At 39.6% G+C, this 2,026-nt stretch overlaps 1 protein-coding gene across 1 annotated transcript; it reads left to right on the forward strand.

The window, feature by feature from the left end:
* The first annotated feature begins 1,146 nt into the window (after positions 1-1,146).
* On the forward strand, positions 1,147-1,743 carry BLID (BH3-like motif containing, cell death inducer). The gene is given in 3 exon segments (XM_070491459.1): positions 1,147-1,152; positions 1,463-1,559; positions 1,592-1,743. Coding segments are annotated over 3 exon segments (255 nt in total).
* The last annotated feature ends 283 nt before the right edge of the window (positions 1,744-2,026 follow it).

Below are 2,026 nucleotides of genomic sequence, written 5' to 3' on the forward strand. Positions count from 1 at the left end.
TTGCATAAAATATACAGAAATCACATAGAGGATCCAAAACAGACTTATCTCAAAGTATGCTGCAGAACTCCCTGTGTCTTCTCACTAGTCTTCATCGACCTTTTCTCTACAACCCTAGCATTATTTAGATGATAGCAGATGCTACCATTCTGAATGTGGATAATTGGGGGTATCATTGGGTCCTGAGTTCCCACTCAAATGGCATAAAGGAAATTAAGAGGCCAAGGCCACAATAACCCAAGCAATCTCCATGGCTTGGTGTGAAAGGAGAGGATCTTTCCTTATAGATGATCTTACCTTTTTGTGTGTTTCGTATTGGTCCTTTTTAGAAAGGTCTGTGGGCTAATTTGTGCAAGGCACATTCTTTCTCCCTATGCCTTGATACAAGATAGGTGAAACACCAGATCAATCATATAGCTTCTCTGATGCTGCTAAGTAAGATGTTTCTTTGTTAGGTCTCCTTTTTCTCTCAACCCAATAGTACTCTGTAAATCCCCTAATCTGGGTTGCCTATGATAACCAGGCTTTTCCCAATTAAAAATGTGTTTAATGCACCATTTTACCAATACATCTTAGCCAAAGAACCCGGAAGGTAAGGCAAGTTTTCTATGATTCTAGTCTATTAATTGAAATGAGATGTTTCTGAGGTCTTCTCAATGTGAAAAACAAAAATTACTAGCACTTGTTTATTTGCGTACAATACTGTGGTCAGGAACTTGCTACTTCTTCAGGGAAATTATTTGTAACACATCATTGAGAAGACAACTTAACAATTCACACTGATCATTCCCTGTGGTCTGCCATGGTGAGGGTGATACGTTCCTGTATTAGAAGCACCAGAAGAAGGAACTCAACCCTCTCCCTTGAAATTCTAGTCTCGGTTGGAATGACTCCCTAAGGCATCCATAGCTACTAGATTCTTGCTGACCAAGAAATGAAACAGGTCCTATCAAGGCTGTTCACATTAGGGGAAAAAATCTAAAAGGCATCCTTGACAAAAATCAGCATGGGGATCTTTCTCACTTTTAGGTAGGAGACACAGCTTTTTTGTGGTCTGAGCATCAAACTTGAGAGGAGGACATTGCTGAGACTTAACATTAATTAATAATGTTTATTCATGTAAACCTGCATCAAATGGTATTCTACATGGAGGTAAGACAGAAGAGGATGGAATTAAATACGTGACCTCTTGTAAGCTATTTTCAGTTAAGGATTTTTGAGTAGCCACTTGAAATCATGAATAGTAGGATTGGGAAGAACAGGGCGGAATAGAACCACTTTTTTCTTTCTACCTAACACTGTACTTAGGCAAAGCATAGTCCATATAGGAACTGCCTTATAAAAACCTGCTGAATAAATGGAGTGAATGAATGGATGGATGGATGTTAGAGTCTGAACTTTTCTACATAGTTTCAAATGTGGTGAATTTGTTGTGTTCCATCCGGGTATTGTTGGAGGGCAGGAAAGACCTTTCTATTGGATTCTAGAAGCTGAGAGTGTCCTCTGCACTGCTTGGATAGGACAAGCTTCTGGTAGTTCCATTTATCCAGAGGCAGAAGGCACTCTCTTGCCTGCAACTGGAGCATTGTAGCCAGATTCAATAAAGAGCCTATACTGCCTAAGGAAACGGTGTTTCCTCTTACAAGGTAAAATCTTGGCTCCTCTGCCATGAGGGGTCTGTTCTTGGAAATGTACTGTAGAGCTTTCCTATCTAACCAGGATAGGAATTGCATTGCTACATAATTCCCCTGCTGAGGCCCTACGAAAGGAATGAGTTGGGACAGATACAGCAAGATATTAGGACAAATTTTCCCCATTCTTCATGTTGTACAACACAGAAGTGAACTTTATTTCAACAAGATGACCCAATTCTTAGCATGCTTTTCTACCCACTTTACCCATAGTGCTTCCAAATCACTGTCTTTGATTCAAATTGTGCAGAGAAACAAGAAAATGAAAAGAAGATAAGCTGGCTAGTGCAAAGTAAAATGGCATTTAATTAAAACTAACTTTGCAAATTCATGGG

Source organism: Equus asinus, chromosome 20, assembly GCF_041296235.1.
Source record: "Equus asinus isolate D_3611 breed Donkey chromosome 20, EquAss-T2T_v2, whole genome shotgun sequence".
In the NCBI taxonomy this organism is placed as follows: Eukaryota; Metazoa; Chordata; class Mammalia; order Perissodactyla; family Equidae; genus Equus; species Equus asinus.